The sequence below is a fragment of the Nansenia antarctica genome (assembly GCF_963989245.1).
Source record: "Nansenia antarctica genome assembly, chromosome: 1".
Lineage (NCBI taxonomy): Eukaryota > Metazoa > Chordata > Actinopteri > Argentiniformes > Microstomatidae > Nansenia > Nansenia antarctica.
The window spans coordinates 95,067,580-95,091,650 of record NC_137674.1 but is presented as its reverse complement, the minus strand read 5'-3'; the positions used below and the strand labels follow the sequence as shown (position 1 = coordinate 95,091,650).

The 24,071-nt window shown below is 42.4% G+C and overlaps 2 protein-coding genes across 2 annotated transcripts; both read right to left on the bottom strand.

Moving 5' to 3' along the window:
- Positions 1-213: 213 nt before the first annotated feature.
- On the bottom strand, positions 214-5,395 carry mindy4 (MINDY lysine 48 deubiquitinase 4; the record flags this gene model as incomplete). Its single annotated transcript, XM_080527642.1, has 18 exons — positions 214-406; positions 529-613; positions 801-981; positions 1,256-1,417; positions 1,714-1,777; positions 2,020-2,087; positions 2,282-2,347; positions 2,535-2,598; positions 2,706-2,807; positions 3,012-3,100; positions 3,270-3,386; positions 3,491-3,606; positions 3,734-3,792; positions 3,884-4,137; positions 4,292-4,492; positions 4,829-4,867; positions 5,004-5,123; positions 5,336-5,395. The coding sequence occupies 18 exons, from the start codon at positions 5,393-5,395 to the stop codon at positions 358-360; spliced, it is 1,896 nt and encodes a 631-aa protein (XP_080383768.1). The 3' UTR covers positions 214-357.
- A 1,321-nt stretch (positions 5,396-6,716) lies between these two features.
- Positions 6,717-17,839, bottom strand: nexn (nexilin (F actin binding protein); the record flags this gene model as incomplete). Its single annotated transcript, XM_080527635.1, has 12 exons — positions 6,717-7,100; positions 8,396-8,584; positions 11,044-11,265; positions 11,714-11,908; positions 13,124-13,315; positions 13,538-13,726; positions 13,959-14,132; positions 14,244-14,447; positions 16,083-16,227; positions 16,362-16,450; positions 17,021-17,221; positions 17,465-17,839. 12 exons carry the CDS (start codon positions 17,837-17,839, stop codon positions 6,717-6,719), a joined length of 2,559 nt encoding a protein of 852 aa, XP_080383761.1.
- Positions 17,840-24,071: the final 6,232 nt, after the last annotated feature.

The window sequence follows — 24,071 nt, the reverse complement described above, 5'->3', positions numbered from 1 at the left end:
CTGTGGCTGTTAACAATTTGTCAGACAATACTATTTGATATACAAATAAATACATATCATTGTTATATGGGGTAGTGGTGGTCTAGTGGATAGTGAGTTGGACTTGTGATCGGAAGGTTGTGAGTTCAAATCCCGCCTGAAACCACACCACTACTAGTGTGCCCTTGAGTAAGGCACTTAGCCCTCAGTTACTCCAGGGGGAATGTCCCTGTAATTCGTAATTGTAAGTCGCTTTGGATTAAAAGCGTCTGCTAAATGGCAAAATTAAATTAAATTATATTACAAAGCAGTATTTCTTGAGATAACTTTGGAGGTGGTCTCTTCTGAGGTCATTGTGACACTCCAACCATTGGCCAATCAAAGTATAGGCTCTGTGTCGTTCCAATCGACAACTGCATCTTTCCATCTGTAAAACGTATACATAAAATATAATTTGCATTTGGAGAGATTTATGTTATCTTGGATGTTGTATGAATTATCGTCAGCATTAACAGCAGACGAGCATAACAAACGCAAGAGGAAACTCACTTTGTCCTGATGCAGTGTTCAAGAGGAGGAATGAGATCAGTATCAACATCCTGGGAACCAGTTGATATAGCTGAGGTGCCTATAGCTAAAAAAATACATAGGAGAATAAAAACATTTCATAAATAATAGCATAATGATTAACCTTGTGAATACACTGTGTAGTTCCAAGTCCATGTCACAAGTGTCAGTGATGTAAGATGAAGAATCACTCTATACAAAAAAACAGCAACTGTTTACTACAGTAAAATAAAATACAAACACTTCCTACATACAGACAGTGAGGCGGATCTCCTCCTGTTGATTGGCTAGGCCGTCGTAGTAGTACAGGTCAAACTCCCTGGCCAGGTATTGGTCAGTCAACATCTCTGTCTGCAGACCAAACAGGACACTGAAATGGCTCTCACTGCACACCACCCAGATCGGAAACTTTGGAGTCTTCAAGTTCATCCCAACCTTAAAAATAAATAAATATTATAGTGATATTACAGTGCATTGTATCATATCCTACATATTTCCATATAGATCGTAACAGCTTATCTTACAAGTCGAATTGACTCCTAGCATGTCTTTAGTGAAGATTGTTGAAACGGACAGTATTAAGTAAAACAATAAAACAGACGTCTTCACAATAACTCTTCTCAATGTTCCTCTATGCAGCGTAATGGTTCTAAAATAGGGCCGGAGAGATGAATTAAGTGGTGGTGACTCATATCACCCTGTGTCGTACCTTGCAGATGTTATAATGTTCAAATAGGGACAGCAGTCCGATGTCACAGCGGCCCTTGATCCCCTTGAGGGTGGTAAGGTTTCCGTTGCCTGAGTCCAACTCCATGTCATTGTCAAAGACATTTGAAACAGCCTGTCCACATAGCAGCAGATTAACCAGCTCCTGTGGGAGATCATTACCAAGGCAAATGTCACCAGCATCCACACACAAGTTATACACTGACTGAAGACACTATGTATTAACCTTACTCATGCATTAACATAGGAGGCATAAAAGAAACCATGTTCCACGTCCATGAAAAATCTATACTCGGCTATTGGTGCATGATTGCACGATCATGATGACGCATGATCAACTTGTGATAGTACTGTACTATTTCCAAAGAGATGTTGATAACTATGTGTGGAGTATAATCTAGTTAGTAGCACATCTTGTGTCTTGTGTTGGGGCACACACACCTGCGTGCAGTAGCCATGGGCTCCAATGAGTGTAGTGGTAGGCACATCCATATCCTCTCTCACTCTGAGGAAAGAGACAATTGAATCACAATGAACACACCATATACACCTATTGTGTTGTCAGAGACAACTATGCAATTTTACTAATTTTACTTTTTTTTTTATCACTTGAGTATTTATCGGGTTTCAGCATAAGACATGGACAGAACAGCATATCTACATCATTAAAGAGTATAACAAAGGGCAAAGAAACAATGACAACCATTTCTATATTGCATATAGGATACAGTATATCCACACACATACCTCTCGATTGATCTGGATAGGACAGCAGAGATGGTCAGCAATATACATCCTAAGGCACCAGATTCAAACTAGAAAGAAGGAAAGAACGACTCAAGAGAATCAAGCAAAAAACCTTAAAACCTTATAGCTAAGAGTACTTATCCATTACAACCATCTTGTATAAACATGGCAGGACAAGATCAAAATGATATTAAGATCTAGAGCTATAGTAGGTAAATTAAGTTTAATCTCTGAACCATCAATGGCCTGTTGATTATCTCACCTGTTGTATGTGCTGCTCCAACAGCAACTGGAGGTCCTTTAGGTTATCAACACTAATGCACATCATCTAAAATAAAAGACATTTGGAGAATCATCTGATCCGTAATTGTCCAAATCAGATAAAATATCAATCAATCAATATTCTACTGTACTTACAGTAATTACATTGTTAGACAATTAACGTAATACATGATTAATTAAAAACACACCACATAGCATAATAAATGACAAAAGAGTAACACCCTCAACATTACTTTTTCAAGCACACCCTCCGTCCTATAGTGTCCTGAAGGGATGAAATTATTTCTTCCTGATGTTCTGTAAGAGACGGGTAATTGGAAATGTTATGTTGACATTCACTAATAAAGTAGTATGAGTGTACTGGTTATATCCTAATATTCATAAAAAAAATAGTATTAGCTCACATTGCTACGGTGGCTTTTCTCCCCTGCCCAGCTCTCCATAAGATCTCAGCAGTGGCCAGAGCCAAAGACTTTGTTCTCGTAGTACTCAAAGGTCTTAATCTCCTAGTGACAAAATAAATGCCATGTGAAATAATTGCAGTCAAGAATGGAATTAGTATTACTTAACATTCACTGATGCAATCAAAGCACTTTGATGTGAATTAACGTCTGGTAAAGAAGTGTCAGTTGTCTGTAATACTAGTGCACGTGGGCTTTTTAGCATAAGGAGAGGCAGGCAGCACTTGTGAGATCTGGATGAGGACTTACTGAAGGCTTACAGCATTACTGGTATCCTCAAATAGAAGTTTCTGTAGAACACAGGCTTGGATCGAAGCTAGAACTCCACAGGGCCCACCCTGGAAAAGAAAAGGAGTCACACTACTTTAACACTCCATGTGAGACAATTACCAAGATGATCTAATGATGTGTTACAAGAGCTTTGATAGAGCTCAAATCGATATAAATATGATGTGTCAACTCTCTGCACAATACAAATTATTACATCATCATAGGGGGTTTCGCTACCTTCTTTTGTACAATCCCATATCTCAGATCAGGCCCATCTGAGAACATGAGCCCCTGACTCCTCCACTCGGCACTGAAACAACTCGTGCTGGAGCCAAGGATGAGCTCTTTAAGGGCCTGATGGAAACACCCACACAACCATTAGCAGAGTAAGGGACAACCAGGCATAATATTGTAGTATCCAGTAAGCATCAAAAAGAGATGATAGCTATTACACCTACTATGGCAGTGTGCTGATCCATAGGATGGGTGTCATAACTACGCTGAGGTACACTTGGCTGGAAGGACATTCTGGACAGTTTACGTAACTCCTCCTCATCATCATCATCAATATCATCTGAGTCCACAAAATACACAATCACAAACAGTACAGTACAGTGCTGCAACAAGAGCTTTTGCAACAAATGTTCCTTCAGAGGACTATGGCCAGAAGCTGTTTTGTGAAGAATTAATGATTGAATTACCCAAAATCATCTCTGACATATGCAGATTGTCAACACTTTGATTGTTCTTTGGTTTTATTCTGAAAAATAAATAAAAATAAATAAAAAATAAGACAAACAGCGGATCTATAATAGGCACTTAGAGAGAACAAAATTCCCCATTCAACTTACTTTCGAGACTTTCTATGTATGTATTTGTCTACTCTCTCAAAGTCATAGCCATAGCCATCGCCATCCTTGTCCTTCTCCTGTGGGATAGTTGACTGTTGGCCTTCTCTTGTCTCTTTCTCTGTCAACCCAGTACTTATTCTCTGTTGCTGAACAGTCATGAGAGGCCCATCTCTTGTACTTCTGTTGTCTTCATCACTTCCCAGGGGAGGATTAGGTAGCCCCAACCTTCTTGTCTGACGTTTTCTATTTGATTCCTTAAACAGAGAACATTATGAAATAAGGTTACAATGAGCTGCTTATTATTGGCCGTATTGCAAATGTTTATCTCAGTGAAGTTTCAACATCTAGGCCTAAACAGTGTTAAATTCTCTCACAATAATGCAGGTCACATTGAGTCAAACACTCTACCCGAGGGGAACTGGCTGTCGGGCCAGCCATCATGCCCCGTCTAACGCGGCTTGTCCTGTTCTTGTGAGCACTCTCTGTGACTGTGGTCTTTTTGTCAGAAAACAAGTCCCTCTTAGGGAAGCTGTCATTGTCCAGGAGAGAAGACATTGGCTGTTGATCCTGTTGGCTTTCCGAGGAGAGACTAGGGTCCCATGTACTTCTCTGGGTATATATGGGGTATGTTGTGTCTGATGCTGCATTAGATGATAATACACCATGGGGCGTACAGGAAAACTCTGTTGGGGACCTGTGGCAGAGACAGATGACAAAGGCGTCAGGACAAGACACTCCCCTTGCAAGAAATCTAACATAGGTTACATGTTTACAACATAACGACGACTACCTTGACATGTCAGTTTTGCTGACAATATATCCTGTAATGCTCTCCTCTGTCCTGGGGTTGTCCAACAATGTCTGTGTCACTGATGAAGACTGGTGGACATCACTGATTAATCTTTTCATGTCAGCCATATGTTCATCGTCAATTTGATGTTTTACAAGGAGCTCCAACATTGATTTTAGAGGATGATCTTCAGCCTACAGTCATATAATAGAATATTACAAAGCATTGGTTGACAAAAAAAGAAAACTGTTTAGATAGCAATTTCAGAAAGAGAATATATTTTAGGTTTAGGCTGTCCTGTCGCTATTTAGCTTGCTGCCATTAGCCTACCTTATTCTTCTTGTATAAATCATCCATGTGAAGAATTTGTCGCAGATGGGATCTGTTGTTGATACTGGCATCTGTACGGGGATGCTCATCGTCCATGCAGGCGATCGTTCGCTTGAGTCCCTGTAACATTACATTAGTACATTACATTAGTACATTAGTGTAACATGACATTAGTGGGTGTTAAGGAGGCATCTTGACTAGGCTAGCTAGCGAGCGAGCGAACCCAAGGTAATACGATTACTGTTGTGTTGGCTAGCTAACATTAGCTTACAAGCACTTTATTTCCATGAAAAAGTGCATTGGCCCACTATTGCACGAAGCTCTCCACGTACCTTTCGATTAAGATATTCCCGCACCAGCGATGAAGCAACTTCTTCAATTCCTACACCCATGTTTGATAGCATGAACTAGCCAGCTAGCACGTTCGGGAGTTCGAGAGTAGTCCGTTTGCGTTGTGCAGTGCGCAACTTTTAGCAGAATATACAGCATCTGTCATTCAAACGAACTCATAATGAACTTGGTCTGAGACTGTTTGTAGCTCTAAACTATGTGTATAGCTGCGCACATCCTGTACAATTTAGACTACTATAAACTATGCGAGTGTTTCCATGGTTACGTGGCATCGCAGCCGCCAGATGTGTTTATGCTCCTCCTCTTCTTTGGTGATGACGGTGTAGGTACCATATTTTCCCACCCTGCCATATTTTGACCGGAACCGGAAAAGTGGTAAAATATGGCAGGGTGGGAAAATATGGTACCTACAACGGCAGCAATCAATCCCGAACAGGCAAGACCAAATGAAAAGAAAAGTGTATGCTTTTATTATCAACAGGTTGCTTGCTTTATTGACGAATACATCAAGTCGTGTGTATTTGTGAGAAAAAGAAAACCAGGCCAACACGTGATTTGCAAAGAATTGCACAGACAGGTATTTAGCTCATTTTATTAAAACATTTGAACATAAAACCTTTTTCACTATTTGAAACCATAAACAACAGTGTTCAAGATCTCTTATCATACAAATATTTTTGGGATATGAAAAATCAGTGTACATTACAACCAAACCTTAGACAACTCAAATCTTAAAACGAAAAATAAATAAAAATAAGAACCTGAGCCTAAATAGATTATTTTATTGGTAACTAGGCATAGTTTATTTTTGCATGTTATTTCCCAGGAATTTCAAAAGGCTTTCAATAGGGTTGTTCTTAAAAGGACAATTTGACATGTGGAGGGAAATGTTCCCAGATGCAAAACTGCCAATGTTATGATGATAATCAATCGATCTGGACATTATCTGACGATAATCACTCATGAAAACGATATGTCTGCTTTGGCACGTAGGATTTCTTGCTATATGGACAGGAACTGCAGCTTCACTGATGAGCATTACCTAAACAGCATCTTACACTTTTCACGTTGTGTATCCCATTAAGGAATGGCGAGCAGACTGCTATTACCTCCGCTGTGTGGTGCTACCATGAGAGATTACGTTTTACAAAAGGAGTGAGAGACAGGGAAAGTTCCAGAAAAAGGAGAGCATCAGAAGTCATCAGCTGAAAAGAGAAAACAGAATCAAATCAAATCAAACAGAAGAGCGCTTATCCACAGGTCAATCAAAACCATGCCGATGATGAGGAAGATGGAGGAGCATGCAATCCACTGATAGAGAGGTCAGAGACCAGATGGGAGGTATATCATGCGGGCATGCAGTCACACTAACGTGATCTTACTTTCTATCGATAGGATACAGGTGCTGGCTGCAGTGCCTCTGCTGTTCACAGCTTTGCACATGTACTCGCCCTCGTCTTCTGGGAAGGTCTCTGGTAGGTAGAGGCAGTATGTCTCTCCTCTCTCTATGTACTGATAGTCCTCACAGTCCTGGAGCGTCTCCCCCTCAAACCACCAGGTCACCTCTGGCTTGGGCTCCCCAGTGATCTTCACGGTGAACCGCACCGGCTCGGCGTCCACCACCGACTGGTTCTTCAGGGGCTTTTTAAACCATGGAGCCCCCGACCTGCCTTGGTCTTCCTCGTCCTCATAGGCCGCCGAGCCGTTGATGATGCTTCCCTCTTCCTCCTCCTCATCCTCCTTTTTCTGCCAAAACATGACATGAATATCACAAACCGTAGTCTAGGAAACCCTCTTTCCCACAACTCTGGCATGCTGAATTTTCATGCATTTAGAGTCCAACAATTTAACTGTAAAATATCTGAGGCCAAGCTTGATTGAGACATCTACTACCCCCTGCACTGTGTCTCTAGAGATACCTGCTCCCCCCCCCCCCCCCCTATACTGTTTCTCTGAGATTTCTACTACCCCCTTGTACTGTTTCTCCAGTGTCTACTATAAAATATATATAAAACAAAAAAAATGTTTAAACAATCTGGAGCTAAATGCTCTGAAAACAGTGGAGATGGTGGTGGACTTCCGAAGGAAAGCAGCCCTGCCCCCTCCCATCACGCTGGGAGGTACCCCGGTGGCCTCCGTGGAGTCATGCCGCTTTCTAGGCATGACCATCTCCCGGGACCTAAAGTGGGAGCAGAACACCGAGGCCCTCACAAAGAAGGCCCAGAAGAGGATGTTCTTCCTCCGGCAGCTGAGGAAACTCAGGCTGCCGAGGTCCATGATGGTCCAGTTCTACACGGCCATCATAGAGTCCATCCTCACCCACTCCATCATCACCTGGTTCCCTGCTGCAACGACCAAGGACAAGGCCAAGTTGCAGCGGGTGCTACGTTCAGCAGAGAGGGTGATCGGCTGTTCCTTGCCCTCCCTCAACTCCCTGCATGACACCAGGGCTCTGAGGAGGGCAAGGAAGATCATGGCAGACCCCTTCCACCCCGGCCACGGCCTCCTCACCCTGCTTCCCTCTGGAAGAAGGTTGCGGCTGCCTAAGGCACTGAAGGCCCGCCACAGGCTCAGCTTCTACCCCTCAGCCGCCAGGCTGATAAATGACTCTGGCTTCCCCCTCCCCCCCGCCCCCAAGTCTGCCCATGACTGAACTGGACTCACTGTAAAAAAAACTCTGCACTGCACTTTACTTTATACCGCACTATCCAATGCACTGTTGTCTGTCCTGTGTTGTTGTTGTTGTGTTGTCCTGTTTTTTGACATGTGAAAAAAAAGTATAAACGCACTTGCTGTGGTGACGAAGCAAATTCCTATATGTGTAATGCATAGTGGCAATAAACGTTATCTCAATCTCAATTATCTCAATCTCAATATATATTCTTCTAGCACAACGACTGCCAATGGCCGCTGGCCTGAGCTAGATTGGTGACGGGGTGGATTGATGATTCACTTACTTAGTCAAATGTATCGATTGTTAGTAGCTTCGGAATAAGGAGTCTGCTAAATGCCAAAAAATGTAAATGTAAATGTAAATTCACTTTTTGAAGAGCGGCGTCAATCTCTTGCTGCTCAAACTGCATCCTCTGCAGTTTCTGTTCCTCCACTCTCTTCTTCTCCTCCTCCTCTCTGGCTTTTGCCATTTGTTCAAACCGTGCTCGCATGTCCACCTTCTGTTTGAACGGAGCGTCCTCAGCTCTCCCTGTGTCAAATTTAACGTCCTCATCCTCCTGAAAGAAAAAAAACCTTTTGATTAGTCATACTGAAATAATGCTCGGAGGTAACATTTAGAACACAATTCATATTCAGAGAAAATCGAGAGATCCATTCTGAGATATCTGAAATCCAATGTGGGGCTATGCCCCACCAGGTGGCGCTGTGGTGCAAGATGCTTATTAAATCTGAACGTTTGATGTATTTTATATTTAATACCAAATATTGATTCAATGGTGAAATTGGTGTGTATAAATATAATAAACTTGACTCACAAGTGCTGTTTTGGAGTAATTTCTCTAGTGTGTGTGTGTGTGTGTGTGTGTGTGTGTGTGTGTGTGTGTGTGTGTGTGTGTGTGTGTGTGTGTGTGTGTGTGTGTGTGTGTGTGTGTGTGTGTGTGTGTGTGTGTGTGTGTGTGTGTGTGTGTGTGTGTGTGTGTGTGTGTGTGTGTGTGTGTGTGTGTGTGTGTGTGTGTGTGTGTGTGTGTGTGTGTGTGTGTGTGTGTGTGTGTGTGTGTGTGTGTGTGTGTGTGTGTGTGTGTGTGTGTGTGTGTGTGTGTGTGTGTGTGTGTGTGTGTGTGTGTGTGTGTGTGTGTGTGTGTGTGTGTGTGTGTGTGTGTGTGTGTGTGTGTGTGTGTGTGTGTGTGTGTGTGTGTGTGTGTGTGTGTGTGTGTGTGTGTGTGTGTGTGTGTGTGTGTGTGTGTGTGTGTGTGTGTGTGTGTGTGTGTGTGTGTGTGTGTGTGTGTGTGTGTGTGTGTGTGTGTGTGTGTGTGTGTGTGTGTGTGTGTGTGTGTGTGTGTGTGTGTGTGTGTGTGTGTGTGTGTGTGTGTGTGTGTGTGTGTGTGTGTGTGTGTGTGTGTGTGTGTGTGTGTGTGTGTGTGTGTGTGTGTGTGTGTGTGTGTGTGTGTGTGTGTGTGTGTGTGTGTGTGTGTGTGTGTGTGTGTGTGTGTGTGTGTGTGTGTGTGTGTGTGTGTGTGTGTGTGTGTGTGTGTGTGTGTGTGTGTGTGTGTGTGTGTGTGTGTGTGTGTGTGTGTGTGTGTGTGTGTGTGTGTGTGTGTGTGTGTGTGTGTGTGTGTGTGTGTGTGTGTGTGTGTGTGTGTGTGTGTTCCAGCTCTGAGGACTGTGCTCCCTGCCCTATCTCTCTGCTGTAGGGCAGTGGAGCACTCTGCCCTGTCGTTGCTAGGGGAACGTGAGAGTGATTGGCGTAAGCAGGGGGAAATTACATTGGCTGACGGGGCAAAAATGTTTCTGCTCAATGAATTCTACCTAGCAACAGGTGGCGAAAAATCTTAAAGGCTAATGATGTTAACATGGCCTGACTTAACAGGAAATAATCACAAAGCAATTGAGTGTATCTACTGTACGTCTGTCTAGCTAGCTAACAATTAATCGTGTAGATTACTTGTTGACTGTGCGGTTTATTACATTGACTTTGAAAGAGAAGTTGGAGATAAAACGTTTAGGGCCACACAGACCGGAAGACTTGGTCCTGCTTCAGGCTCGGGATAAAATGACTCGTTCAAACACAAATGGTTTGTCAAGAAGAGATGGCTAACTGCTAGCACCTCGAAACATGCACTGTTCTGTTTCCCATGCACGCTTTTGGTGGAGACTCTGTTTGGGTATTGGCTGGTGTCAAGAGTTTTAATACATTCGCAAGAAACACAATAGGACAACAGCGACTGAACGCACTTTCAATGCTTTCCATCGATAATCCATGGATCCAGGTTTGCTCACGCAAAGAACCACAGCGCTACCTTCCTATTCAAGTGAGGCATGTTTGGACAAGTATGACAAATGTATGACTAATGGACAGTGCGCCGTGCACTGTAGACTATTGGTTTTGTTTTGTAATCATTTTAAACGTGTTATACTGGCTGTGATATAAAGTGGAGGACTAAATATTAGGTGTAGGGCTAATATGCCGAGACCTTTGATGGCCAGTGGGCACACTTTGTTGCTTGTCGCTTTCAGAACCCCTGGACAGGGTTTGGGCTGATATAGCTCTGTTAATTGGCCTAGCTATTCATTTCAATATTAATATGGCTTTTGTAGTGTGTTATAGCCTGTGCTCTGGTGGTGTTTATTTGACATTTAAAGAAATACAATTTATACCATTGTAGAAATAAAATTGATAACACGTTCTGTGTCCGGCGACCGCTGAACCGTATTAAGTGTATTCAATTTTGAAATATTTCTGCTCTCTGGCACTCACAGCACAGCCCATAGCATAGATTGCCTTTTTTTTTTTGTAATGGTCACGTGATACAAAACTGCCCCCTGCTAAAATCGCCACTGCAGAGACCTGCTCTTGTTTTGATTGATTCATGTGTGTATTTAGTATTTAGTTGTGTTTTGTAATCATGTTTTAGGGCATACGTAATCAGGGCATACCCACAAAAGAGACCTCAGTCTCAGTGTGTCTCCCTGAATAAATAGAGGTTAAATCAATTCTGTATTAGATGGATCCTCATACCTCCTGGAATCGCTCCGATTCCCTCTCTTTGATCTCCAGATCGACGGCCTTCCTCCTCGCTCTCTCTTCCTCAATCTTTTTCTGGATCTCCTCATCGGTCAGCTGCTTGATCTTTTCAAACTTGGACTTGAGGTTCTTGGCTTGGATGGAGCCAGTCCTCTTGAGCTTACTCAGCTCCTCGTACTCTTTACTCACTGTATCTGAGCTCTCATTCACCAGATCCTTGGGAGACAAACACAATCAACTGATTAGTTACAAATAGAGGTATCATTTAAACATATAACGCAGTAAAGAAATGGCTCTTGGGTGTGAAGTGAACTGACTGAAGTGAACTGGGGTAGTGGTGGTCTAGTGGATAGTGAGTTGGACTTGTGATCGGAAGGTTGTGAGTTCAAATCCCGCCTGAAGCCACACCACTACTAGTGTGCCCTTGGGTAAGGCACTTAGCCCTCAGTTACTCCAGGGGGAATGTCCCTGTAATTCGTAATTGTAAGTCGCTTTGGATAAAAGCGTCTGCTAAATGGCAAAATTATTAAATAAATTATTATTAACTGACTCCTCTCAAGGTATCATATCTGTATAGTGCAGTTGGAAGTCCCATGCCACTATCCCTGGGGCACTTCTAACGCAATTAGAGAGAATTGTTGAGACTGATACATTGAAGACTGACCTCCCCCATCTCTTCTCTGAGCTGCTTAAACTCCTCCTTCTCCTGCTCCATTTTCCTTTTGCGTGCCTCCACCTTGCGCTTCCTCTCAGCCTCCTCCTTCTGCTTCAGCAGCTCCTCAAAGTTCATTTCCAGCCTCCCAGGATGCAGTGCTTCCTGTGACTCGCTCTTGACCATCCCTTCCTCCTCCTCTGGTACCTGGCAGCACACACATACAGAGACAGAGGCATTGTGTCACTGAGAATTCCACCCTAAATAATAGTCTTATCCAAAATCAACCACATCATACACTATCAGCATACAAAAACAAAACAGTTTCACCCACCCACATTTCCTATCCATCCCATAAATCCCATATCAGACAGCATCCAACAACAAAGCAGATTCTTTGTGAGCTTTATGAGTTTCTCATCACTGTAAAACTAGTGTCACAATAAGCAGGTGACACTTTTACACAGCTGAGGACTGGCTTTCAAGCAAAGCATCAGCAAAGCATCAGTGTTAAGTGCACCTCTTGTCAATCCATCCATACATTCATTCATATCCTTGTGTGACTCATGTACTTACAGTTAGTGTATACTGTATCAGCATGTCATGGGCAACACTATATTATTTCTTCTTCAAATACAATTGTCATTTGAAATGTAAAATATCTTACTTCTCCATCTCCATATGCAGTCATAGATTTTTCCTGATCCCGGACAGGGCTCTTTAAAGAAATGGTTTGTAAAACGGGAGAGCATTGCAGATATACCATTTGAGCACAGTAGAGTATGTTTACATGTATGATTAATCCATGTCCAATTAGAGTCTTATAATAGAGATTAGAGATTAGAGTCCAATAAATAAGAGATATCATTATTATACTAAATATTCCTCAAAGGTTAATATTGGTGTTAGTTCGAAGTAGATTAAATATAGGGATAGTTCACTTTTTTAGACCTTAAGGTCAGATGGCTCCTTACCCTAAAATTAGTCCATGGGCCAGGAGAAAATAGACAAAGTAAAATATTTGTAGTCAAATCGTCTCAAAGTCCGCCATTACTCCCACTGTTTTTTTTGCTACTCATGACTAAAGTTAGCTGAAGTTAGTTGTGGCTATTTAAACAACTCTGAATAAGTTTTCTCCTGGCCCATGGACTACTTCCAGGGCAAGGAACCATCTGACCACAAGGTGTAAAAGTGAACGTTGGTTATGTGCTCAGATGATATCGACGATCAAGCATCGCGGCAAAACAATACTCAATGCATACAAATTCTCAAGGCATTTGTTCGTGACATGTTTCTAAGAAACAAAACAAAAACATGCATAAAAAAACGACTAGTAGATGCCCCTTAAATCTACATGTTAGTGTAGAGCCTGCTACATCCACATGCAGATGCTTCCTGGGCTATGTGTTTGCCCAGTCCTACCATGTTTTTGCGAGCCTCTGCGAAGAGTCTCTTCTCTTCCTCCAGTCTCCTCTTGGCCTCCTCCTCTGCTCTCTTCTGCTCATCCTCCCTCCTCTGGCGCCCCATCTCCTCAAAGCTGACGCACAGCTTCCCAGGCTTACTGCCCTCCAGGTTCAGCATGGCTAACAGCACCTCGTCGTCATCATCCACAATCTGGGAGAGAGGACAACATCGAGAGAGTTCACATAAGTATCTCTTTGGACTTGCGACATCACACTTAATTGGATCAAATTGACTTCATTAATCCTCTGAGGTTCATTGAAATGTCACAGCCAGGCTTACATGAGATAAAAACAACACAAACATTTAGTGCATGTAAGTGGTACATTATGCATCGAAAGGTTCCTCTATCTCTCAATAGGGAAGCCCACTGACCATGCTCTTCCTGGCCTCAGCAAAAGCTTTCCTTTCTTCCTCCATGCGTTTCTTGTACTCCTCCTCTGCTCTCTTGCGCTCCTCCTCTATCCTCTGTCTCTCCACTTCCTCAAAGCTCAGTCTCAGTTTACCAGGCCGGTACTCCTCCTTCTCATCCTGAGCTGCCTGGAAGTCCTCCTCATCTTCTCCCTGGAAGCACATTGATGAGTCCCAACATCACACACTATGCAAAAAGCTAATCAGGTTAGCATTTGATGCTAAAAACACACATTTTGCAAGAGATTTCAACCCAAAAAGGGGTCCTCAAGAACATCTCATACAATATCGACTTCATAGCTCTTAAGTAAGTGCATCTACTTGATGGCAGTAATATACATGACTTCTGTGTGTTTAATATAGTGTATAATGAACTCTTGGTCACCATTTCCAGCTTGGCCTCATTGAAAGCTTTCTTCTCGTCTAGCAGGCGGCGTTTGGCATCCTTGTCAGCCTGCTTCTTCCGCTGGTCCTGCCTCTCCTTCTCCGCCTCCTCAAAAGTCATCTTCAGCTTCCCAGGAGTGACCTGCTCCTTCTCTGGGGGCTGGGCCTCGTCTTCCTGTAGTCATAAAAAAAGAAAAAAGTTATCAATACAAAAATGAACCTTGATGTTTTCTAAGATTCCATTTTCTGCTAAAGCCCATCTGAGGGGCTTTTTTCCGCAGCTCACCTGCTGCAAGGCGACAGAGCGCCGTTTGGACTCGCGGAAAGAACGTTTGTTCTCATCGTAGAGCCTTTTCCTCTCATCCTCCGTCCCCTTCTTCAGCTCCTCTTCACGGTTCTTCGCCAGGTCCTCAAAGTTCATCCTGATCCTGCCTGGAGGTCGGGAGGCCTTCCCTGGCACCACCCGTACTAGGAGGGTATCATCCCCCTCCTGGTAAACATTCAAATAAAACGGTGTGGTAACCCGTTACATTAAGTTGCCCCAGTACCTGTGTAGTAGTAACACAATAATTACTCTAGTAACAACATTGTAACATGTGTACAGTAATAACACAAACCATTCAAGGACCTGCCTTGGAAACAAATAGACAAAACAGACCCAAACAAACAAACAAAAACACACCAAAAACACACAGACACACACACACTGAACATAGGAGCATATAGCTAGAGAAGAACATTCTTGGCCTCCATTTGCAGTGGGTCACTCTTGAGAGTCAACTTCAGATAGGAGTGTCTAATTCAGTCAGAGAGGGGAGGGGGACAGAGGCTAATTTTGTCAGTCAGTGGTGTGGGAAACAGTTGCCAGTCACATGCTGTCTACACCTGGCAAATATCTGTGGCTCAAGAAGCAACAGTCATACGTTGACCCAGGTGTTTGTAAGTCACTCGATCAGAACTTCCTTTACTTAACGGCACCTCACTGGGTAGATCTTACTGAATTAAAGTAGTATGGCCTCAATTTATGTCAACAAAACAAGGCAGGCCCACGATATGTAACGCACAGGGACTGCAATGAAAGTAGACAAGATTACGGCCTATTTAGGTTTTCATTGGTCGTTGTTTACTTTAGACTTTACCCTGAACAAGCACTAGGTCAATGCAAAGGGCTCTGAGTTAATGTAGTACCCCAATCACCAATACTCTGTCCACCCACAACCAAGTGAAACCTATTTCAGAATAATTTTGAAAAGTAATAATGCTTAAAATCCAATACTCATGTATATTGTGTTTTTGATCAACCAAAACACAAGCATGTGATTTAATGTCTCATACCTCAATTTCTAGATGAGCTAGACAGAATTATGTGTAGGAACAACAATTTTTGTTTGTGAATTTGCGAGAAAACAAATCAAGGTCTTAAAAGTTTTTGAAAATAGACATGGGTCATTGAAAGTGCTTGAATTCCCCTCTCTCTCTCTCTCTCTCTCTCTCTAAAAAAAACTAATATTACTTTTTTTTTTACTTAGCTCGTCAACTAGTAAATAAGTCTCTGTATTGCTTAACTTTTCACAATATTTCACAATATATTGTTTTGCTGTGCTGTGGTAGAGAAGGCAAGAGACCATCTAGTGTTCACACATTCATACCTCTCTTTTTAATTGTTGTCTGTGAGCAGATCATTCCTATTATATAAATTCTCATCTAGGTCTGTCTCAAACTATGCCATGTTGGGTCCTTGAATTTGAGGGAATTTAGTCTTGAAAGTCCTTGAAAGGAGGTTGAATTTGATGTTTCAGAAGGTGTGGGAACCCTGCATAGAGACGCCATACCTATAGATTATAACATATCAGACATGCTGTTTACTCTCAGAGTTGCTATGGACTGCCAGTCTGCTCCCCTCCACTCCATTGCAGGATTCTTCTCCAACCTGCACCAACTGTTAGGCTTTGAAATGGCACTTAAAATAACTCATCCGGTTGGCAGCTGAGGATTACCTGGATGATTACAGAAACATGGCGGCCATTCCCCCCCATGGAGGCAACAGTTGAGCAATCTAGCCCTACTGTCCCACCTCCCATAGGCTATACCTTCTGTACTGAGGTGGGATCTCCGCTGAGCTTACCTCTGCTGCTTTTTTGGCCAGCTCCTTTTGGATCTTGGCTTTCTCCATGATATCCTGGGTGGCGCGTTTCTTCCTCTCGTCTCCCATCCTCTTCTTCTCCTCCTCCTGTCTCTGCTTCTCCATCACAGCAAACTTCCCTTTCACGCTACCTGTAGGGACGCGACATGTTTATCACACCATGGCACAACCGTAAAGGGTGAGAAGATGGTCAGTCACCTCCCAGACCACCTCCTCTACCGCACCTTACCCCCCCCCCCCCCCTCCCATCACCGCCATTACCTACCTGTAATCTTAGGGACGTAGGATTTCTCTACCTTGCCCGGCTTTACTTCCTCCTCCTCATCACTGGAGGCGAGTAGTTCTTTTATCTGCAGGAGGATTACAGGGAGTGTATATCAGGCTACGGTTGATCTGGGATCATCTGCTTTGCACAGATGCATCCTCAGGAGTCATGCTGGTTCCCAGCAAGCGCAAGGGCCTAATCCCAAGTAACAGCAGGGACATGTGACTTGCAGGGAGGCCTGTGATTGGAGCATGCTATTGTGACATGGGGGGAGATCAGCATGTAGATGTCCGGTCTCAGAGAGTCACTGGATGGCAGGTAGAGGGAGGGTTTTGTCTCTGCGTATCACTGTTATTCCCACATATCGGACAGTGTTTGTGTTGATAATAATGATTCATGAGATACAGCTTGTGATAAATGCACCATACAAGCAAAATAAACTCTGGATTAGCACTTACTTAATTATCCACATTACTGGGTAAACTTTCCCATACGTTAATATAAGCAAACATTGTGTTTTTTAAAGGAATTTAACTGGTGCAGTTGTATAGTGATGTCGTGTGGTGTGTTGTGAACACACCCGTGGTGATGTCGACGTTCATGCCTCATGCCATGCAGGCCGCGGTTAGTGGGAGGTTATCTGAGTGTTGTTGACCTGCTGCTTCCTGCGGTTGTACTCTCTCTCTTTGACATACTGATCCTTCCTCTTCTGGTGCTCTTCCTCGCTCCTCCTTTTGTTACGCTCGTCCCGGGCCTTCTGCATGGCCTCAAACTTGTTCTTCGCATCCCCTTTACCTTCCTTTTCCAGATTGGGTATGTAGCTCCTGGCCACCGGCTTGCGTGTGCGGAGGAGTTTCTACAGCAAAGACCACCAGACAGAAGCATACCCATGAGATAGAGAATAATTGGAAAATTAGAATGCTTCAGAACAGCTCTACAAGCAAGTCATTCCCAAATAATAATAATAATAATAATAATGATAATAGTGTGACATCAGTGACTATACAAGCTGCTGTATACTTGTCAATATAAACCATATCAGGAGACTCTTACTTTTACTTTACAGAATAAACACTGTGATGACAGGAGACAACCTCACCTCTTGTTTCAGTGCCACTTCAGACACGTTCTGTGGCACGTCATCTGTGTCGGGTGACTCGCTGGGTGTCTTCTTCTCTTCTTCCCGCCCATCGTTTGTGTCGTGCGTCACACCATTTACGTTGTGTTCTACATCAATTTTGTCATTTGGCATGTCATTCTTTTTGTGTGCCTCATCATTATGGTCATGTGTCTCATCGTCCTTGTCATGTGTCTCATCATTCTTGTCATGTGTCTCATCATTTTCGCTGTGTGCCTCTTCATCGCTCTCTGTTTTTACCTCTTCATCCTCACTGTGGGTCACATCTTTCTTGTCATGTGCCACATCATCCCTGTCGTGTACCACATCAGCCATATTCTGTGCGACTTCAGTCATGTTTGTGCCACTCTGACAAGTTGACAGGGCCCTCTTCAAATGTTACCTGCACAGAAATGAGTTTTTAGATACCATTGCTGTGGTGCAATAACCACAAACATACCACACGATCATCAATTGTGACAGGGTCTGGTGAAAAAGTCCAGATTTTCCAATGATGTGTCATACATTGACATCTGAAAATAGTTGAGAGAATAAGCCTATGCTTATTTGAATGTTGGTACACCTCAAACCAAATACTGGAGAAAATCGCTCTGAATCAAAACACACGCAAAACAGCTGCTAGTAGCTAGTAGCATCTTACTGTCAACATCTGAACATCCAACTGCATGTTTAACACATCACAACCTGCTGATAGAACATCAACATGCTAAACTACACTTAATTAGATGATCACACAGTCCTTGCTTTTGAACACGTCCTAAAACGTAAATTCAAGATACAAGCCATATATCACTTACCCAGTAGCCTACGGCAGACGGTACAGTGAATCCAATTAACAAATTAGTAGTATTTAGTGACCCTATAACTGTTGTTTTGTAATATGCAAAAAAACAGAAAACACATTTTTGTTTTTTAAAAAGAAACGTTTTAGTCATTTGCACGACTTGAGAATTGCGGACCTTTTCACCAGACCGCGTCACAATTTTGTTTCTCAAAAATGTGGTGATAAAAATAATAAATAACATCCTACAGTATGTGAACTATTGTTGTTGTATCAGATGGTGTGTTTGTCTACATTCCTCGCTCCACCCTTTTGTCTAAGAGCAGCTGAAATGGTATAGAGGTGGGGGCTGTGTCTGTGTCACTTTCTTTATGGCCGCAGTTTGGGGGAAGAAAAGGCTGCTCCTCCCCCCAGTATGCAAAGACACATAGCCAGGCCTCTAATTATAGCCCACTTGTGTGTCCAGGACATGTGATCATGCTATTTCTGATGAGGGATATGCGGTTGAACAGAGTTGGCATCCACATGTCGCCCAACGGACCCTTGACAAAATGACTAGACTTAATATTAGACAATTGGATGAGTAAGAGATGTTTGGGCCATTTAGTCATCAGGCACTAAAAAGACTGTTTGCTGTTTATCACAGTGTTAGAAATACCCATGACTATGAACTTAAAGCTCTCTCATCCATTCCCTTGGGTATCATACTGCTTTATTTATAATATAATATATATATAATATAATAATATTTTATTATTATTATTTTATTTTCGCCTATAAACAAATAAATAAACATGTTATACAATCAGATGCCTTCATTTAATCATTACATAATTTTGGAAGGGCCTACTTTGCAGATGTTGTGCCAAACGGACCACCTGTTGCAACTGTTGCAATTGATTAATGGTTTACAGTGGATATGGGTGTATCTCTCATTACACACCTAATGAACAAGTTTATGTTGAAAGATTGGCTGAAACCAGTTAAAGTAGTCGAGAATATCGCCACCTGTTCTTTCAGCTATAGAGGTTCACCTTCATCTGCCGCAGTTGGTTGGCTAACAGGCTAGCATGCACTGTTCTCATCAACTCTGTAATAACAGAACAATAATGACAATACTGATATATCAATTGGACTCAATCTTTTATTTTTTCATGTGTCCACTCTGTTTGATGTATACACACCATTAGAGGTATAGGCTTGTAATCATTACCATTATAGCATCATCGTTCTGCAATGAGTCTGTGTTGAGATACAAATAAGCAAAAACAGAAAACTGTTACGTTATAATTTCATGAATGATCATTGTTTGGTTATCTTATCATTATAATAATCATCACAATCTACAATCTATTGCATTAGTTATTAGTTATGAATACTTTCCTTGACTCCTCATTTTTGGAACGATTTACCGAGAATAAGTTGAACTGCCATATCATCGTTAACCTATAAATGCCTGGCAAGTGAGTCCTATTTTTGGCTAACATTAGGTACTCAGCTGCCATTAACGTTCGCTACATTATCACGACAATGTGCTGGATTACTTTTTAGGCTAAGAGGGAAATAATTGGATACAGTACACTATATACATTTAAATTAGTCTAACTTTACTTTCTTAGATGTGTTAAATATGTGTTTGTCTGTAAAGAAGTCTGTTCTAACAAACAACTCTGAAATCGTAAACAACTGATAAAAACAGATGTTAGATTATTTAATAAATGTAAATGTAGACCTACACTACTACTACAAATAAATAATTATATTTAATTTCCATTTAATCTATAGGCGTAAACAGCTGAATGGCAGGTAACGAATCACAATTACTTTCAACATTTCCACTTGCGCGCAGAACGTCAACCCTTTGTTCAACAAAATCAACTTTCAAACATGAACTTTCTTCCACAGGTGAATAGCTAGAGTAGGCCTATTCTCTGTTCTCTCTGTTTTTCTTACATTGAAGTTTAGCACATCAAATAAAGTTTACCTCTTTCAGTGTGATATCCTCTTCCTTGCTTTCATAGGAATGTTCTGTACAAATATAATGGATTCAATCAAAGGTGACGACAAGTAGAGAAATCCCAAATTGCAAAGTCACGGAGATGCGTGCCTCGTTCCCTGCGCGACAACTCAAAGTCATTGAATGGGTGAGGTTACGTGTCTGTAGGCAGCTTCCATAAAAGTACCGTTACTTTTGCCGTCTACCGCATTCCGCGCGCGCCAGCGCCTGGCTCAGCTGTTGCCATACCACACGCGTTGTCTTTACTTTTCGCCTGGCTCAGATACAGCTGCAGTAGTCTACACAGTGTTTTTATTCCAATAACCGATCTTTTCTGCCACAATAGTAACATTTCGTGGGTCAATTATGATGTGCGGTAAATGTTTGATGCCCAATTAATAGCCTGCATTGGTTTGTTTATGCGCCTGCCAAGCACCTGCTAGTCCTTTCCCATGTAGTTGACTGCCAAATCTGTGCGATGTTACACAAGTAGTTTACCTTTACACAAAATAGGAGAATTTTTATTTTATTTTTTACTGCCAAAATGTTAATGTGGTTCCTTGCTAGGCGCCTGTAAAATGACAGAAATGAAAAAGTCAGAAACATAGTTCTTGAACATATGGTAGCTACTACTTAGAATGCCTGCCAAGTGTTATCCGTAACATTGATATAAATGCCTTTCTAATCTGCACTGGACAAACATTAACAAGACCACGTGTTGGCCAGGGACTTGTTGTGAGTGAAAGCAGGTTGTCTTTGTTTTGCCCATCAGCTCAGCAGTAACCCAGATCCCACTCTCACTAGGTCATGCAATAACCTACATACTGTACATTTAATTGATTGTCATTGCAAACGTTTAACTTTATTGTCATTGCCCTAACCACTGAAACTACACTAAGAAAGTAGTTCTCTCTATGTGGTGAGGATGTAAATAGACACACTTATTCAGACACATTTGTCAGCTCTTATCAGTCTCAGTAATGACTCCATGCACAGCTGCTGACTCACTGACCACTTCCTCACACAGGGCTAGCCGGCCGCAGCTCATGCTATCATAAGGATTGGGGCAGCATGTTTGTGGATACAAACCGTGTAGAGGTAACACAAAAACAAACACTGATCTATAAAGTGAAAATGGCCTATATATTGTTCAAAAAAAGGTATGTTGTAAAATCTCATCAGACATCATATCATTTTGGGTAACATCTGAATTCCCTTTTGTTGCAATGAATACGGACGAATCGATCAACTACAGTTACAGTAGCTGAAATGGAAAACTGATGACAGTGTCAACAAATAAAACTAGATGATATAAACATTCCTCTACAGTAGCTACTGAAATGGTGGGTGGGTGGACAGGCCTGGGGAATGCCCCCAGCATGAGACAACCCTTTAGCTAATGCTATGAACTGAAACCTGAGAGCAAGTCCCAGCATGCATCTCTCTCAGTGCAGAGGGTCCAGAGTGAATGAAAGAGGCTGAGGTTTCACCTGGGTGAATAGACAGACTGGATACTGGAAGACAGTTGTATTGGTAACAAAAAAAGAGAGGTTGTGAAGTGTTGAGGACTGGCTTTGCATGGAACACAGTTCTTTTATTCTGGAAGTTATGCTGTCGAAGCTGGGGTCATCAAATAGGTAAAGTGTGTTTCCATAGGAGGGATTACTGTCAAAATAGCAGGGGTGCCAGTGTCCGAAAGCTGTTCTCTTCACCCCACCTCATTCACTGACTTCCTCCTATGGGGAAAAGGGGGTCCAGTTCCTTGAATCCCAATGCCAAAGAGTGCTGTTCTGTCCAGGGACCTACAGGCCATCAGGGACAACCAGAGGATTGCCTTAAATAGCCCCCACAGCTGTGGGAACCAATCAGCGCTGTGGAGACAGGCTCGTCCGAGTCAGGCTGGGCCTGAGCCTCAGCTGCTGCAGCGACGGTCCTCATACCCCTCTGTCCAGTCCTTGAGGGGACAAGCTCATCAGGCAATCACTATGCTGGGACAGAGACACTGTCAGAGACTGACAGTTCAATCAATCACTGACTGGTATCAATCAAAAGCAGTAACAATCAAAAGTAGGAGATCTACAACAATTATATTTCCTCTCAGAAGGTAAGCAAAATGCAGGGACATGTCTTAATGAGAACACAATAGAGTGGTGCAATTGAGCTATGCAGAAAATTACTTTGCTATAATTGGCTTGTCTGCCAAAACAGACAACACATGCACGTGAGTAAGATGAACGGAAAGCTGTGGAGTGGCCAAAGTGTCCAGTAAAATGAGGTCATACTGAGGGGAAGCAGTGACAGGCTGGACTAGACTCCTCTGGCCATGCTGACATGTCACGACCTCCAGTGACCTGCCCTGGCCTCCTCTTCTCAACAACTGTCCTTGCTTGAAATGGTTAACTGTGGTGGTATACAGATAAAGACCTCCCACGGGCCGTGAGAACACATTAAAACTATTGAGAATGTTTTTTTCGAATGGTTGGATGTTGTCAACTTGTTTTCCTAATACATGTATCTCTCTTGAACTACATAACAATGATTGAAAAGACTATAACATCCGTGAAGAAGGTGTCTGTCTCAGAGGCGTCGCCAAGGTAGATAGAACTTTGGAGGACTGTATACCATTCTACACTAGAGTAACACATAAACAAAACATTTCTGGTTTGTGCTTTGCCCTTATTTCATTTGATCATATGCTACTAGTATACAACACAGATACAGGTTTACAGGAACTCAAGGTGTTATGTAATGCTTTCAAACCCTTGCATTCCGGAACCCTGACAAACCTTTGGGAGAGTTTTTCGGCAGGGCATAGGAGCAGGATCCGGTCCCAACAAGGGGCCCAGGACTAAAAAGATCCCAGTTTCCTCTATATCTACTTACAGACACCTAATGTCAGTGCTATCAACTAACAGGCACTGGCTATATTAAGGCCCCTGACAAGTGAGACCTGGCACTGTGCCCAACAGCCCAGCGGAGCAGTTGACTTATCGTTACAAATAACTTTTCCACGATCGAAAGCTCTGATCTGAATCAGAGATTGGCATTAGTTTACTCAAATGATGACCTAAAGCCATGCATAACGTAAGTATCTGAGATGTTTGTGAAATTTCACATATTTCCATCTGTGACAACATAGAAAGGGTCAACTATGAACAGAATGATGGAATACTGTACTGTCGTAATGTAATGAAGTTCCCAATCTATCTCACAGGTATGTGATTTACCTGTTTCCACTGGATGATCCCATTCCACATTTTATTTGTGTCTTAATATTTAGAGTTTGTCCTCATCACCTGTACAACTCCTTTCCACACTTGAGAGAAACTGTCAGAGGTGGAAGTTCAGCTCACTACAATCTAAAGATGCAGCCGTCAATGCCCCCTAGTGGACATTGGTAGACTAGGTTCACCTTGAGGGAATGGGCTATAAGAAAGAAGAATACGTTAAGATAATGTGTAGATGGGTTTCAAAAGCTTTGTTCATTGTTTATGTTGTGTTGTGTTTTATCCTGATACACAACAAGTAATTTGGCCAAACGATTCATGCATACACTCAATGCATTTAAAGCACAATTGATGTTTTTGTGTTTTATTCTAATTGAAGTTTATACATTATTTCAGTCTGCTTGTATCCACAATCTTCAACAAAATCTCTAGGAAGCTAACCCTCTCTCACGGTCTTGGGGGCAGCAGCATCTGAGGACAGACAAAGTCATCCACTATGTCAAGATAAACAGTATTTCAAAAGCAGTCAGCGATCAACAATTGGCTGAAACTGCATACATGCAT